The sequence below is a fragment of the Orbicella faveolata genome, unplaced genomic scaffold (genome assembly GCF_042242905.1).
Source record: "Orbicella faveolata isolate gen_17 unplaced genomic scaffold, um_ofav_v1 contig_13, whole genome shotgun sequence".
Taxonomy (NCBI): domain Eukaryota; kingdom Metazoa; phylum Cnidaria; class Anthozoa; order Scleractinia; family Merulinidae; genus Orbicella; species Orbicella faveolata.
This window is the reverse complement of record NW_028301540.1, coordinates 51,813-66,785: the sequence shown is the minus strand read 5'-3', so window position 1 is coordinate 66,785 and position 14,973 is coordinate 51,813. Positions and strand designations below refer to the sequence as shown.

Here is a 14,973-nt window from a genome sequence, read left to right as displayed (position 1 = left end):
ATAAGTACATGAATAAAGACAGATTGTTATCATCATCATCCTTGCTTAGATTCAAAATAACCAATAAAGAAGTCTAGCCACCCAATGTGTTCATCTGTCTTTCTTCATTCACTTATATTACAATAATAATAATAACTTTTTATGGTCTGCCAGGAGAGAGGCACTTTTTCAGGAAGGAACCAAGCCACTAATATTTGTTAGCCTTCATTAGACACTCGTGAATCTATCTATCTATTGCGTAGATGTTTGGCTTTGGAAAACACAACAGCCTATTTTCCATTTAGATAAATAACAACAAAAGGCAACTGAAACAATCAATTCAAATTTCCTGTCAATAATCTTTAATGTGTAAACAACATTATTCAACTGCTAGTGTCTGTGCAGAACACAAAAAGCACTCTTCATTCAGAATTAACCTTCCGAAAACAACAACTAGAAAGCTAATTATTGAAATTATCATTTCTCGTAATATTAAGTTGAAGATTATTGTCTTGCTCAGTAACTCCTGTTACCATAGTTATAGGGCACAGGTATTAAGTTTCCTATCTCCTGCCTTTCTCCTAATAATTGCAACTCTGGTGATATTAATTTCATGTCATTTGTTTGACAGTACCAATATTATGTCTAATAAAGCCAGAAATCTATTAAGTCTCCCATTAAGTTTTGAGCCCTGCATGAGCTCTCTCATGTTTCTTGGCTGGACAATAATTTTTATAGAGTAAAATTGTTTATCAATCAGCAAGTATCTGAGTATTTATTGGCCTTTTTTGTTGAGAATTAAGTCATTTGATTGCAGCACTGCTCTGTGCGTCGGAAAGTTTTGAAACTGTGAATACAAAAAGCAAGTTTTAAAAAGAGTAAATGACAGCAAAGACCTTATGGGCTCAACCACTGTTTACTTAATATCTTTCACAGGCTTCCTAATCACTGAAAAGAGTGCACGAGTGGATGAACAATCGATCTTGAAACAAAAATTTGTGAGCCGAGGAGGTCTCATTTGCCCAGTTCAAAACTGGAAATTTCATGTGTGCCCTATATAGAGGGCTGGTCTGGCAGTTTTAATGGGTAATGTGGCATCTCTCGTAGCGTATAATACGATTGGGTTGCTACCCTAGCCAAAAACAAAAGACCAAACAATTGAAGCAATGACTTAGACTTCAAAACAATAGAAGCTGCTTACAATACCAAAGAAAAGCAAGTTATGAGAGCTGCTACACTACCAGTATTAATACTTGCCATTTGCATCAAAGGGAGGAATGGACATCAGCCTCACTTCCATTGACGGGCCAAGCATCTACAGAATTGGTAGATATGCATAGAATTTTGAATTTCACTTCATGCAAAAATTGCCCTTGTTCCAATTAAGAATAATAATATCATTGTCATTTGCATTTGTACATGTGGAGTCAATTTAACTGGCTCAATAAAGCAATTACTGGCTCAATAAAGCAATTACTGGCTCAAATGATTGAGGTGATGTCATTCCAAGTCACTAAAGCTACATATTAAATCAACCTCTCATTCACTTGCATTTAGCAAACTGGGACAACGAATTCATGGAACGACTGAGAAATTATCGGTACCCTGTCTTGGTAATGACGATAACATTTATCTTCAACTAAATTATTCTTATTCTGTTAGGCCCTCTTGTTTGAAAACATGCAACTTTCAGTCAAGCTCTCATGCAGGTCACAAGATTTTGAGGAAAAAAATTGGGATGTGAACTTTTGCGAATTGATTCTGGTCTTTGGGAAGTGAAACTGCTTTTGGGAAATCAGATGGTTTTTCACTGCTCGGAGCTTGACTGTAAGACTGCACGGAGAGAGTTAGTCTTTGACTGCCTTGTGGATGGTACGAGTGGAAGTCATGAGTTTGTAGACGCCGGCTCGCTTTTTGGTGGCTTGCAATTGTACAGGAACAAGGCTGTCGATGCCTTCTTTCCACTCTTCACCTGAGAGTTCAAGCTTATACAAGTTGGTGCCTATGTGTTTGTAATACAACAGCGTTGCCTCTCTTTCTCTTATGGACTGGACCTGGCCAATAAAAACCTTCGGATTCTGATAGGTGCTCTCCTCTGTGACAACGGCCACAAAATCGCCCCTGTTTACATCCGCACAACCCTCTTCTGGTTCCTCAGCAGTTGCATCTTCCTCTTCGTCGAGACGGCCCTCTGCGTAATCTCTGGCCAAGTCAACCGCCAGCCGTTTCTTCTGATTTGCTGTGCGCCGATCATACGTAGTTTGTGCTTGTTTACGTGAATGCCTGAGCGCAGATGCCAAGGAAACCTTGAGAGAGTCGGTACAGTCCCTGTTAAAATCATAGAACAATGTCTGAGTTATGATTGACCAAAGACTTAAAAATGCCAGCCAGTGAGCGAAAAGAAAAAATGTATATTTCATAATAGGCCACTTTCAAAAATACCACAATACTTCTTGTTAAAAATATATATTTTATAATAGGCCACTTTCAAAAATACCATAATACTATTTGTTTTCCCTCTAAAATTTTGCATAAGAACTGTTTCCAGTTTCACCTGGGACTGAGAATGGTCCCAAGAGAAAATAGAAATAATAAATTATTTGAATCCTTTGATTTTAAGCTAAGAATGTTTCATGCGAGTCAAAGAAAGATTGACCTCTTGACTCAACTTCACTATTTTTAAGATTAAATGTGCACTCTGAATTACTAAGAATAACTATGCGTCCACTCACGATTTGTCGTATGCCCATGTGATGAACGAAGATCGAAGGATGTTTATAGAGGCCAGCTTTCCCGTAAGGCCATATAGCACACTCTTCAAGTGAGCGGAGAAGGAGGCAGCAGTGAAGTGACCACCATTCTTGTTCTGGAGACAAAAAGGGGCAGTGCATTTGCATTGGTTTTGTCTTGTTTTGTTTTTTCCATTTTTATGACCTCTTCTTATAGAGATCCTTGCCAATACCACTTGTGTGTATATAATGTGTATATATATAGGTTATTAGAGTGGAGAAAGGAGTGAATACTCAAAAAAACAAGCAGAGTGAATCTGTTGAACAAGACACCCCAGAAAGGTTTTCTTTTTCCCCTGAAATCACCCCACAAGTGTCCAGGATAACAAAAAATAACCCCAACGGGGTTGATTTTGCATCACACAAGGGTTAATATTGCAAATCGTGCCACCCCAGAGAGATGTGGCTTTCGGTCTAAAACACCCCACTAGGGTTCGTAATAATAACCGTGAACCTTGACAGGAATGTAGTTTTCAAAACAAAATACCTCACCAAGCCTACAAATAATTTTTGTTTATAGGCAGGTCATTTGTCACGACAAAGACAAGTTTTGACCTGACAAAAAGCCAGTCTGGTCGGACAAAAAAAATTGTTTGTCATTATAAATTAAAAAGAGACATTTGAGACATTTTGGTATTTCAGTGTAGACTCTTCGCCAAAACATTGGTTGCAAATTCAAATAGCTTAAAAGTCAACTGAGTGTAAAATTGCTACTAGCACCAGCAAGGGGACCTTTACATTATGTCTGGTATTAATTTACCTGTTGAAAATTGACAAATTTACAAACGCTTATACCCCTAGTCACACAAGCGTTTCCAATGTAACAAGTTTCCCACAACGTCTAGGGACTGAACAGGAAAAGGGATGAAACAACCTCCCGCACGGACACCTTGTCAGTATAAAACCTCACAATAACATTCAGAGACTTGAAAATTGGCCGAAACGAATTCTTCGACTTTTTCTGAAAGCAAGTTTCCTCTGAAAGCTTTCGGGGTCAATTGAATAAAAAATTGGCGTAATTATTTAAAATGTGGAATTGGAGGCGGTCGTGACTATAAAGCGTGACCAATTTGTACATTCACGCTTTTCACAAAAACATGTCTGTGGTACGGAAACTATATTTCAACCACACTGCCAGACGTAAAAAAAACTATAAAAGGTTAAAAATTTAACTGACTTTTGATCATACGGACTAGAAAAACATTTGGTTACATTTTAGAGGTTTTAAAGTTTTTGAAAGCGATTGCATTCAGATAAACGAAACGTGAGTATTTGGGCTGTGTATTCAATTTCCATAATATCTTTAATCAGGTCAATGTATTACAACTGAAAATTAATTCCACAACACTTGGTGGCAACAAACAACGAGTAATTACATAAGACCTCAGTTCTAAGTAGTTTTTCAGACGAACATAATTCAGACTAAATGGGGCTTCACGATCTTTCACAACGCCACCGCAAAATGCGTAAATTAACACGCAGGAATAGTGGTACTGTTGTGATATGTTTACAATTCGACATAACATTTGAGATGGCGCACTGCGCGTGATAAAATTCTCAGAATTAGAATAAAACAAAACCGATAACAATGCTTTTTTCCGTAGCATTGTGTGGCAGTATAACAAAATAAGTTGTCCCATATTCAGCCACAAATTTCCAGTTAAAATATTTTTCATTTTAGCGGAAATGCCCGGTCAGAGTGTCCAACCAGGCTAAGCTTTTACCTGTCAAAACCTCAAATTTACCAGACAATTGTCCAATGACCGACTGTTATTTGCAGGCTTGCCTCACTGAAATGTTGTTTGACTTGAAATCACCCCAAAAAGGTGTGAAATTAGGTGCAGAAAACCCACCCTGGATATGAAAATTTCCTAACAAGGGGTAAGATTTGAAATTTACACACCCTGCAAGGATGAATCTGCCAAAAAAAACACCCCACCGTAGAAATTGTCACTGAATTTTACATACTGAAAGAGCTTTTGGGGGTGAAAGCTGACTGTGACCAACCCTTGAAGGATGAAATTTCTAAGAAAAACCACTCTTGGTATCGAAATGGGGGTGAAACGAGAAGATTAAACAGCTTTATGCCTCAACGTTAGGGTTAGGGTTAGGGAGGATCCTTGGCTGGGATCAATTTCCTCACCCCAAAAGTCCAGAGGTTGAAATCTAACTTACACAAGATGTGAGGATATCATTTGGTAACTTGGTCAAAACAGGTTAAACCTTACCAGCAGTAGGTAGCTTTGGCTTGACTCTGTAACCAAATGCGGCCGATAATCCTTTATGTACGATGACAAAAGTCGACAGAGCTCGTCTTCAGGCTGAAAAAGATCAGTGGCATTGACCTCAATGTCTGGTCAATCATCAAACTAAATGATAAGTCAATACTTTTGGGTGCAGAACAGCCTTTGTACAAATTTCTAACAATTAAAGATTGGAATAAATGGCCAAACTAACCAGCTTGAAAATGGCATCAACATCAACAGATATAAACAAATGTTTATGGATGGAGTTTTACATCCATGTCAATCAGTAGAAATTTTAGGTAAATCATCTCAGATCACCATTAGTGGTGCAGGATCACAAAACTGGCTACCCTTTTATGATGAGATCAATGTATTGTAAATAAATTATGCTCATGCCACAAATGCTTAAATGGGCAATGCCCAGAGTACTTTGGAGATAAATTAGTGCGTATCAGCAACATGTCGACCAGAATCTCACACTATGGTGATATAACTATACGCTGCTCTAGAAATAAACGTGACACAGAAGGTGGAAAAACTCTTCTTGTTACAGCTGCAAAACTTTGGAACTCTCTACCTATTACTATAAGATCTGGCACCAGTATTAATGCCTGCAAACAGAATTCTTGTAAGGAAGGTTATGCTGGCTTGGATAGCTTTCCCATTTCATAAATGTTTTATCCTTTTAATATTACATTTACTGTCTTTGCCCTTTTCAATATTATTTTGTAAATTAGCTCTATCTATTTAAGGGGAGGGCCAGAAGTTTACCAGTCGTCAACTGTAATGTGTCACCCTCGGTAAACAAACTTATTTATTTATTTACTTAATTTACTGGAACCAGAGAGGAAATTGTCTAACCTGTAGAGACAGCTCATCTCGTCCAGAAAACTTTCTGGTCTTGTAATTGTTAAAGTGGAGGATAATAGCCCCACTATCCTTGACAAGCAGGTAATTCTTCCCAGCTGAGGTCTTTGGGTCGAAGTTCCTGGCCTCTTCCCCTGACAGCACTTCCAGGGTCCTGATTTCCAGCCCCCGTGACGGGGGAATGAACACATACAGGGATAGCATAATGAGATCGCAAAATTCCTTGGCTTTGAACTTCATTGGACCAGTCAATTCAAACTTTTCTCGCTGGGTGCTAACAGCAGAAACCACTTCCTCCCTTTTTTTAAAGACAAAACCAAAAACAAAAAAAGGAAAGAGGTTCACACAGGTTTGGCTGTCCAGGACAAAGGGAAAGGGAACAATTCAGGATAAAAGTACTGCAGCCAAGAGAGATCTATCTTGCTAACCGCAAACAAACAATGGTTAGTCAGTTTACTTTCAAGTGCCAATTCCTCCTGAAGCTCTAAGCTAGCCTCAAACTAGTATCCGTAATCATGTGATTGCTAACTAACACAATTGATTCTTAACAATCTGTAGTCTACATCTAGTTATGCGAGAGCTTCACTCTTTTTTAGCCAATCAGAACCAAGTCATTTTTCCAGGTATAATATTGCTGGTACTAATCGCAGTCTCTCCTGTCACAGAGTGAACAAAAAACAGTTTCCATGCCAAGACTTACCAAGGGATCCAGCGATTTTGGGCAGAAAGATCTTCCATTGTGGACGGCCTTTCCAAGTCACCTTCTTTCTGGAGAATTCGAGCTTGAACTCTCAGCTGACGGATAATGGGGACCCCTTTGAAATCAGGAGCATGCTCTCTGTGCACAAATTTGATTGGGTAGAGAAGTGAGCTGATGTGATTTGAAACCGTCGCAGAGCTGCAATTTCGTTCTTCCTGTGAGGAAACAGAACAGGTTAATTGAGGCTCGGAACAGCCAAAAATCAATAAGTAAATAAATAGATGTAAACGAAAGAAAAGGAAAAGAAAAGAATCAACATGTAGCAGAAATTCATCAGAGGCAAGAGTCTCTGGGTTAAAGTTTTCAAGCTCGAAAGGAAAAATTTCACCCACCAAGCAGTAAATCAGTGATATTAAAATTTTCCAATTTGTTGGGAATTTCTTTCTTTCAGAAAAAGTATGGAATAATACTACTACTAATAATAACAACTATTATTGACTTCTTAACGTATAGAGTCAACTTATTAGCAGCTAGCTATTTATAATTTCTCTTTAATTCGATAAAGACAACGTCCAAAACAGATTTAAGGTTATTGTTAGCATAAAACAAGTTTCAACGGCAGATCGGTAAAAAGATATCGCATTGCTGATAACACATTGTGAGTAATCAACACAACTTAGTACACGTCGTAAGGTTAAAAGTCCACTAATTTATGGCGAGAAGTTACTTTAAAACAATACCTCAGATGCAAAAGATATAGGTCCCAATCATAGCGTAATTTATCTGTGATGTTAACGTGCATAGCGAAAATCCTCCAATATTCGTCATTTTCAGCAGTTTCTTTACACACAGGTATTACGGGCTCACATTTTTTTACGAAACTAACTGATGTGGTTTTCAGTCCCCGGCCGTGAGTTCCCTTGGGCGTTTCTACTAAGGTGTCAAAACTTAATACGAAAGCCTGTAAAGAATTTCTCTCACCTTCAAAAATTCAACGTAAGCTTCGATCAAGGGAACTCTCAAAAAGCAATGTGGTAGAAGCTCTTCATCACGGCCTAAAGTAGTTCTAACGTAACCCAGAAAGCCTGCGAAGAAGATAAAAAAGGAGAGGTTATATGTTAAATCGCGTCACCCAAATATCGGTTATCATCACTTAGGCGCAAACGTGGAAATTAAGGCCAAAATTAAAAAAAGAAACAAAGATACTTACAAAGCATTCTCTCTTGAGCCTTCTCGTAAGTAGAAAGGGTCACCGGTGCTTTCTCTCTTTCAAAGTTGACTTTCTGGGTAAAGAATCTCTTTACGGAAGCCAAAAACTTTCTGACTGCCTCGGGTAGCTCACCGAATTTAACCGAATACGGGGTTTTGCGCTTGTTCCCTCTCTGCGCTGAATGCAGGGTAGATTCCGCATGAAATTCACCCGCAACGACGTCGTCTTCATTGTCGGCCTCTCTCTGCGCTGAATTCAGGGTAGGTAACGCGTGAATTTTACCCTCAGCGACGCCGTCTTCATTTTCGAAGAGTGGTTCTACCAACTTTTCCTGCTCGAGCGGGACGGGTGATAGCGGGCAATCATCCTCGATTTCAATTACATGTACTGCCGAGTTATCTGGAGCACTAGAGGAGCAAGGCATTTGTTCTTCCATTGCGAAAAAGGTGGTTACGACGAAGAAAATACCCGAGCGTGTGGTCTGTTGGCGTACTCAATGATGATGTGGAAAAAATGATTGAATGGTGCAAGAACGATGCTTTACGAACTACGAGAATTTTCACAGGTATAAAATAGGCTCTTTGTACGATCCGGTCACATGGTACAGAATTAATTCCGCTGGGACGCAAGTTACACAGTGGGATTTTCAAAACAAAGGAAAGTCGTCCTAGACTGGTGCGAGTTCCTTTGTTTTGGAAATCCCACTGTGTAACTTGCGTAATTAACTCCGTACCATGTGACCGGATCGTGCAAAGAGCTTCACTTCCTGTGATCTTTTTATTCATTATTGCATAACTTCATAACTTCACAGCTTGATGTAAGTTACTCTGCTCGATCTTGTAGGAAGGTTATTTTTGCATGATTTTCTCGGATGTACTAGTTTATCAACTATTTAAATTGGAATTGAAATAAAGTTTGCACTCATGCGTGTACGCATTGTTTCCCAAATATAGAAATGAGACAAACAGCGGTGACAAACATCAGATATAAACACATCACTTGTTATCTTTTACTTGACGTTTCGTATGCTTCTGCATACATCTTCAGAAGCGGCGGTTAATGCAAAATTGCGGTTAAATATACAGGAACACTAACTTATTACCGCACCTTTCAATTACATGCGGACTCTTACATTCAAAGCTCAACCGAAAAATGCGTTTTTCGCTACCGCCAATCAAATGTTCGGCGGCGCCTCCCAGCTTCCGACCACTGCCGAGCACTGTTTCGTTGTCTGAACTGTGCTCAGCGATTTGATTACCGCGAGCTCGGCAGTAATCGGAAACTGGGAGGCGCCGTCGAACATTTCATTGACGGTAGCGAAAAACGCATTTGTCGATTGCGCTTTGAATTTAAGTGTCCGCATGTTACTGAAAGCTCCAGTAACTATTAACTATGAAGTTACAATAGAGGTGACAAAACACTAATAAAAAACGGTTGTTTTAAAGCGAGCTAGGGACGCACAAGCAGACATATTTCTGCCCAGGAACATAACCTCTTTTACTGTGATTAACACTTGAGAGGGCATTGAGAAAATAAAGACTGGGACAAAAACAGTCTGAACAATCATGCGAGCGTTTACAAGTTGAATGGCTGTTATTGAAAGACACGAAAGTCAAATTCGAGGTTCGATAAAAGTTAAATTCGTAGAAGACACGAAAGTTAGATTCGAGAAAGGTTATGCAATTAACTGTACAATTGCTAAACTGACAGTTTATATCGGCGGGCTAAAATAGCCCGTCAAATTCTCCATTTTATCCCGGAAAACGCGCCACAGTGCCAGACACAATGATAGTGTTGAGATATAAAGCAAAAAAAAAAAATAAAATGCGCGCGGAAACGCGCTTTTGATGATATGGCATCAGTGCTGGCTGAAAAGGAACCCCAATTTAGTTTTCCAGCTTCAAGCTTGTGCGGTAGTATTAAACAAAACTTGAAAGGATTCGACAACAAGTTTATTTATACTCAGCTCACAAATAGAATTAAATGAACAGAAATAAGTTAATATAAAAAGAGTACATGGCCGCTTGAAATAACCTTAATGGATTCAAAAAAAAATAAATGACACGAATAACGTTGCTTAACTATAGGCTTAACTATAGTCGCTTAACTATAGGCTGAAGGGGTATCTTAACTCCCACGACACGGGATTTTGGTCAGGATTTGACTGAAAAAGTGGGTTATCGAAAGTGTGCTATTTGGTCTTCTTAAACTACCTAATAACAAACTTAAAAAAGACAATCTCATTTCTTTTGTGATTTTTAATACAGTACTAGGAATATCCGATCTAACAATGTTGTCAAAACTCTTGGGAGTTCTTCTCTGCGTTATTCTTTTCCATAAAAGTTTCACTTCCCTAGCTGGCTGCGTTATAAACCGTTTTCCTTTAAATATTCTGCAAAAATAAAAAAAAATAATAAACACTCACCTTCACATACAAGCCACCAATAAACTATGACGTTACCAGGATGCCCTAGCAGAACTCGAGAATTTTTTTAGTTCAAGCAGTTTCCTAATTAAGCGGAGCGACCTTTGTCCAACATTAAAGGCTATTATGCCAATACGGAAATAAATGTTAGGATTCTCTCACCCTATACAGCTAGTCATCTTCAAGCACTTGACTCCAGCGACTTCAGAACCCGTACAGCAAAGGAAAATTCCTGGTCATTTAACCGGACGCTGGTTTATCTTGTCAAGGATCGAATCCTACTTCAACTAGCCAATCTAAGCGTCACGTGGTTTTCTGCGAAAAAAAGAAAAAGAAAAAGAAAGAACCAAAACATACTAAGGAAAAGAAAACAACACTCAAATGGTCAAAGTGGTCATTTAACCGGACACTGGTTTATCTGGTCAAGGGGTAGTGCATTCGCATTGGTTTTGTCTTGTTTTGTTTTTTTTTTCCATTTTTATGACCTTTTCTTATAGAGATCCTTGGCAATGCCACTTGTGTGTATATAATGTGTATATATATATGTTATTAGAGTGGAAAAGGAGTGAATACTCAAAAAACAAGCAGGGTGATTTTTTAAGAAAAATCACCCTCAATGGGGTGAATCTGTTGAACAAGACACCCCAGAAAGGTGTTTTTTTCCTTGAAATCACCCCACAAGTGTCCAGGATAACAAAAAATAACCCCAACAGGGTTGATTTTGCGTCCCACAAGGGTTAATATTGCAAATCGTGCCACCCCAGAGAGATGTGGCTTTCGGTCTAAAACACCCCAGTAGGGTTCGTAATCACAACCGCAAACCTTGATAGGGATGTAGTTTTCAAAGCAAAACACCTCACTGAAATGTTGTTTGACTTGAAATCACCCCAAAAGGTGTGAAATTAGGTGGAGAAAACCCACCCTGGATATGAAAATACCTAACAAGGGGTACGATTTGAAATTTACACACCCTGCAAGGATGAATCTGCCAAAAAAAACACCCCACCGTAGAAATTGTCACTGAATTTTACATACTGAAAGAGCTTTTGGGGGTGAAAGTTGACTGTGACCAACCCTCGGAAGGATAAATTTCTAAGAAAAACCACCCTTGGTATCGAAATGGGGGTGAAACGAGAAGATTAAAAAGCTTTATACCTCAATGTTAGGGTTAGGGTTTAGGGTTAGGGTTAGGGTTAGGGTTAGGGTTAGGGTTAGGGTTTAGGGTTAGGGTTAGGGTTAGAGTTAGGTTAGGGTTTAGGGTTAGGGTTTTAGGGTTAGGGTTTAGGGTTTTAGGGTTTAGGGTTAGGGTTAGGGTTAGGGTTAGGGTTAGGGTTAGGGAGGAATCTTGGCTGGGCCAAAGTAGGGTGTTTAAATCAATTTCCTCACCCCCAAAAGTTTGAAAAACTTGAAAAGCTTGAAGCTTGAAAACATTGATTTTCACCTCTCTCAAACAGGAAAACCGATCACCAGTATAAAAAAAACATACCGCATCAGATGAAACCGCTAAAAGCCAGCAAGATAACAACACCCAAGATAATAATGGCCAGTTGCAAGTTCCCATGAACACTGAAAACAGCAGTGCCTAAAAATCATAAATGACATAGAAACAGTAATTACACATCGTGATAAAAAAGACCCTTCAATTAGTAAACAATTTCATCAACCTTTTGTTTTATTGCAAGGATATTCTCTAATGCCTTACTTCGTTAACAAGTTCATGTTGTGTTTTTGGAGGAGCCCTTCAATTTTTGTTCTGTTGTATTGCAAGGACATTTTGTATTACCTTACATTATTAACGAGTTCATGTTTTTTTCTGGAGAATATTACATTTTGAATACCATTACACCAAATATTACTAAATGCTTTTATAGTGTGCATCCTTATAAAATGGACACCCTTAAAACAAAATTTTCAATAAGACAATTTATGCTGTCATAAACTTAGTGAGGACAATGACGAGTATATAACCCTTGAACAGTAGCAACTCTACTCAGTCCCACATAATGAATGTGTGGAATAGTTGTTCTAGTGTTGAAGTTGACAACTAATTTTGACAATGTTGACAACTAGTTTCAATGAAGATCTGCCACAGGATGGGCTAGAGAATGGATTTTGAAGTAATCATCAATGACTTCTCTCATTGAAGAATATTTTTAGGTATGTTTTTTAGGATGTATTAGAAGAATGAAGTCACAGGTCAATCAGTCGATGGTCCTTGGGGTGAAATCATGATAAATGTTAAGCTTAAAGCTTGAAAACATTGATTTTCACCTCTCTCAAACAGGAAAACTGATCACCAGTATAAAAAAACATACCGCATCAGATGAAACCGCTAAAAGCCAGCAAGATAACAACACCCAAGATAATAATGGCCAGTTGCAAGTTCCCATGAACACTGAAAACAGCAGTGCCTAAAAATCATAAATGACATAGAAACAGTAATTACACATCGTGATAAAAAAGACCCTTCAATTAGTAAACAATTTCATCAACCTTTTGTTTTATTGCAAGGATATTCTCTATTGCCTTACTTTGTTAACAAGTTCATGTTGTGTTTTTGGAGGAGCCCTTCAATTTTTGTTCCGTTGTATTGCAAGGACATTTTGTATTACCTTACATTATTAACGAGTTCATGTTTTTTTCTGGAGAATATTACATTTTGAATACCATTACACCAAATATTACTAAATGCTTTTATAGTGTGCATCCTTATAAAATGGACACCCTTAAAACAAAATTTTCAATAAGACAATTTATGCTGTCATAAACTTAGTGAGGACAATGACGAGTATATAACCCTTGAACAGTAGCAACTCTACTCAGTCCCACATAATGAATGTGTGGAATAGTTGTTCTAGTGTTGAAGTTGACAACTAATTTTGACAATGTTGACAACTAGTTTCAATGAAGATCTGCCACAGGATGAGCTAGAGAATGGATTTTGAAGTAATCATCAATGACTTCTCTCATTGAAGAATATTTTTAGGTATGTTTTTTAGGATGTATTAGAAGAATGAAGTCACAGGTCAATCAGTCGATGGTCCTTGGGGTGAAATCATGATAAATGTTAATCGTCGACTCGGAATATAATGTAATAAATACAGTGAGATTAAAAGCATCTTCATGGATGTGGAGTGGTTAACCAAGTTACAACTCTATAAATTCTGGAAGTTGAACTGTGAGGCATGGATTTAGTAGTGGTGTAACTTTGGCAATTTTCAATCAATCATCTGCCGGGAGAATGAAAGATGATAGATTTGAACTGTTAGAGGTCTCATTAATATAAATTTAAAACACTCAGCCCAGCAGCACAATTAGAGCTGATCATATGTGGGACTGCTGTTACATTAGCTCTGAGGTTGATATAAGATTCGAGCTTTGCAAGTAGCAAGTCAGATGGCTTCAGAGTTCAAAAGCTCAACGACTACAAATCAGTAATATATGAAAGTGATAATTTTGCAGCTTAAGGCAAGTGATAAAGTTGCCTTACTGTTAGAAAAATATTTATTTCTCTTTGAAAAAATACTGAATTAAAACTGGTAATAACTGTAGATGGAAGTAATTCCAAAGATCTCAGTTGACCGGGTTACTAGCATGATTTGATGCCCTAAACTATGCAATCACTCAGCTAAACAGAAAAAAATCTAAGAACAAACAAAGATCAAAATTGAACTGACTGTTCGGTAAATAATGGGATGGTGAAATCATGAATTATTCGAAACGTCAATACACTGTAAGAGATCTTTCTGTATTTTCTCACCCAACAATTTCAACATTACTACGATTAAAATTCGCTCTCTATAAATACGAAGATTTAGTCCGTAATTTGATAATTTTATCTCAGCACAATCCGTAGAAATCGAGGTCTTCCAAAGCGTAAATTCCTTGGAGACACATGCGCATGCCCCATGCATAACTAATGAGCAAATGAAACACGCTTGTGTTTCATTTGGGATTAATGTTTCTCAATAATTTTCATTGAAGTGTTGTGACTAATCTATAAAACTGTCTTTCGAAGGAAACACGAAAACAAATTGCATGCGTTGACCTCACAGCTTTGTTTGTTTTACGGTCAATTCGTATTGATGTGATGATGGTATTACCAGGGAAAAAGTCGGATAAGAATGAACATAACGCAACTAAAACAGCAATTATTAAAACGCTATCGAATACCTTTCTCGTCCCCGAGATCGCATGCGTTCACTTGTCTGCTTATCGACGGTCCACTTCTCTGTGACTCTAGCCATTTCTCTCTGATGGCAAAAAGGGAAATTTAGCACTAACCAGATTCCGTGCCGCACTTGACATCGGACTCAGAGAACAAAAAGCATTTTACAGACTTTTTTCGACATGCCGCCATTGTCGGGCGAATTGAGCACGTCTTTTTCGACTACGTCATATGAAAGATAAGATACCACCCATATTTGGATCAACCTCGTCCCCAGGGCTTATTTGGATAATCACGATCAAATCGCTGAAAGTGAAAGGGAAACTTGTTATTTCAGAGCTGACCTGAATTGTTTTTGCGATTACTAAAATGGCAAAAGATTTTGTAAACAGTTTCGATCACAGTCCATTTTTGGTCGAGGTAAGACTATACTGAATAATAATGGATTTTTCCAGCGGTAGAGAACTCCTTTTTTGCTTATATTAAGTTTACTTCAATTCACGGTTAAATTGTCCTAATCAAAAGAATAAATTTATCCTGTGTTTAAATTTTGTTTCTCCAAGCTGGATTAGCACTATCCAAGGATTAA

General features: G+C 38.1%; 2 protein-coding genes across 3 annotated transcripts; both read right to left on the bottom strand.

Annotated features, from left to right (window-relative positions):
- Window positions 1-318: 318 nt before the first annotated feature.
- Window positions 319-6,711, bottom strand: LOC149114577 (uncharacterized). Its single transcript, XM_089283958.1, has 5 exons — window positions 6,582-6,711; window positions 5,876-6,179; window positions 4,997-5,089; window positions 2,712-2,845; window positions 319-2,307 (listed from the first exon to the last, which is right to left on the bottom strand). Exons 1-5 carry the CDS (start codon window positions 6,617-6,619, stop codon window positions 1,827-1,829), a joined length of 1,050 nt encoding a protein of 349 aa, XP_089140084.1. The 5' UTR covers window positions 6,620-6,711; the 3' UTR covers window positions 319-1,826.
- Window positions 6,706-11,908, bottom strand: LOC149114576 (uncharacterized). 2 transcript variants are annotated; one of them, XM_089283959.1, is made up of 3 exons: window positions 11,703-11,908; window positions 7,322-10,531; window positions 6,706-6,796 (listed from the first exon to the last, which is right to left on the bottom strand). In XM_089283959.1, the coding sequence occupies exon 2, from the start codon at window positions 8,225-8,227 to the stop codon at window positions 7,766-7,768; it is 462 nt and encodes a 153-aa protein (XP_089140085.1). In that variant the 5' UTR covers window positions 8,228-10,531; window positions 11,703-11,908; the 3' UTR covers window positions 6,706-6,796; window positions 7,322-7,765. The 2 variants fall into 2 exon arrangements, with proteins under 2 accessions (XP_089140085.1, XP_089140086.1); XM_089283960.1 differs by lacking the exon at window positions 11,703-11,908 and having other exon boundaries at window positions 7,322-10,183; window positions 10,379-11,384.
- Between the last annotated feature and the right edge of the window lie 3,065 nt (window positions 11,909-14,973).

Coding starts and splice junctions, on each gene's coding strand:
- LOC149114577 (XM_089283958.1), bottom strand. CDS start 6,619: ATGGAAGATCTTTCTGCCCAAAATCGCTGGATCCCTTG. Junction 6,180..6,581: donor CAAAATCGCTGGATCCCTTG/GTAAGTCTTGGC, acceptor CTTTAAAAAAAG/GGAGGAAGTGGTTTCTGCTG. Junction 2,308..2,711: donor ACATGGGCATACGACAAATC/GTGAGTGGACGC, acceptor TGATTTTAACAG/GGACTGTACCGACTCTCTCA.
- LOC149114576 (XM_089283959.1), bottom strand. CDS start 8,227: ATGGAAGAACAAATGCCTTGCTCCTCTAGTGCTCCAGATAACTCGGCA.